The sequence below is a fragment of the Belonocnema kinseyi genome, chromosome 9 (assembly GCF_010883055.1).
Source record: "Belonocnema kinseyi isolate 2016_QV_RU_SX_M_011 chromosome 9, B_treatae_v1, whole genome shotgun sequence".
NCBI classification, from domain to species: Eukaryota; Metazoa; Arthropoda; class Insecta; order Hymenoptera; family Cynipidae; genus Belonocnema; species Belonocnema kinseyi.
Genome location: NC_046665.1, coordinates 132228651 through 132229837, shown reverse-complemented (window position 1 = coordinate 132229837; position 1187 = coordinate 132228651). Strand labels below are relative to the sequence as shown.

At 28.5% G+C, this 1187-nt stretch overlaps 1 protein-coding gene across 1 annotated transcript in view; it reads left to right on the top strand.

The window, feature by feature from the left end:
* The window catches only part of LOC117180754 (14 kDa phosphohistidine phosphatase-like), a 9771-nt gene extending 9035 nt beyond the window's left edge, over positions 1–736 (top strand). The window contains exon 2 of the mRNA XM_033373245.1: positions 543–736. Within this exon, the coding sequence (XP_033229136.1) occupies positions 543–736 (194 nt within the window). The remainder of the gene's footprint in view (positions 1–542) is intronic.
* Positions 737–1187: the final 451 nt, after the last annotated feature.

Sequence of the window (1187 nt, the reverse complement as noted above, 5' to 3'; positions counted from 1 at the left end):
TCTACACAAATCTAATACCTTTTCTGATGACTTATTATATGATTTAAAGTCAATCATTTTTTTGCAAAAAGGTTCGCTGATATTTATCGACTTCCGCAATTGATAATATATGTGACAAAATGTAAGTTTCGCAAAAACTTAATTTTTTACAAACCGGGAGAAATTACGGATTTAGTTCATTTCATATAATAATTAATTAATAATTAAAATTAATTATAATTGATTAAAAAAAATTTACCGGGAGAAAGTCGGGAGACGAAAATTGAAAAAATAGTGGAAATCCTGAATATAATTCGAAAGTAATTCAAGAGATAAAAAAAATTTCAAGCGATTTAATATTAATATTATACATTATAAAAATATAATTAATAATAACTGTAATAATTAATAATATAATTCTAATATTCCTTAATATAAGCGAGATAATATTTCAAAAATCCTGAGTTCGTCTTGAAATGTTTTCTGGAAACTTTGAAAATTCTACAATTGCGATATCTTCCGTAAGGGTTGGTTCAACTGAATTAAAAAGAGTTTTTTTATAGTGTTAGTGTCCCGTGTGTGTTCTAAGATGTCTGAAAGTCTAAATCAAGTACCCGATGTGGATATCGATGATAATGGAGTCTTCAAGTACATTTTAATTAATGTCGAAGACAAGAAGAGCAAGATCAAGAAGCCGATTGTCCGAGGATACAGCAGAGCCGGTTACCACGGTGAGTTTTTAAACGCTTTTATTTAACTTGGACTTTCTTTATGTCGGCCATCAAATCTGCTGGTTGAAAATTAAGGCACTTCTTGACAAGCTAGAAACTTCATTTTTTTAATCGACGCGTCTTCCATGACAATACACTAATCTTTCTAAATTTTTGAATTTTGCATAAACAAATATTGTTTTTTAGAGATAAGAATCTTTATGGCTAGCACGTGTCTCTATCACACACAGCGCATACAGCTGCTATACGAATGGCCGCACAAAAGAGATTGTCAGATTAAATAGGTAAATAATAAATAGGTAAAATTTTAAAAAAGGTTTTATTTAATGCTTACATAATTTAAAGCGTACTAAAAAGTAAGAAATAATTTGTTATCAGACATGAACTCATGATAACAACTTTTTCTAAATAAATAAAATGTATACAACCTAAAAATAATAACAACTGAAATTAATATAAAAGCCCCGAAAAAGTCTT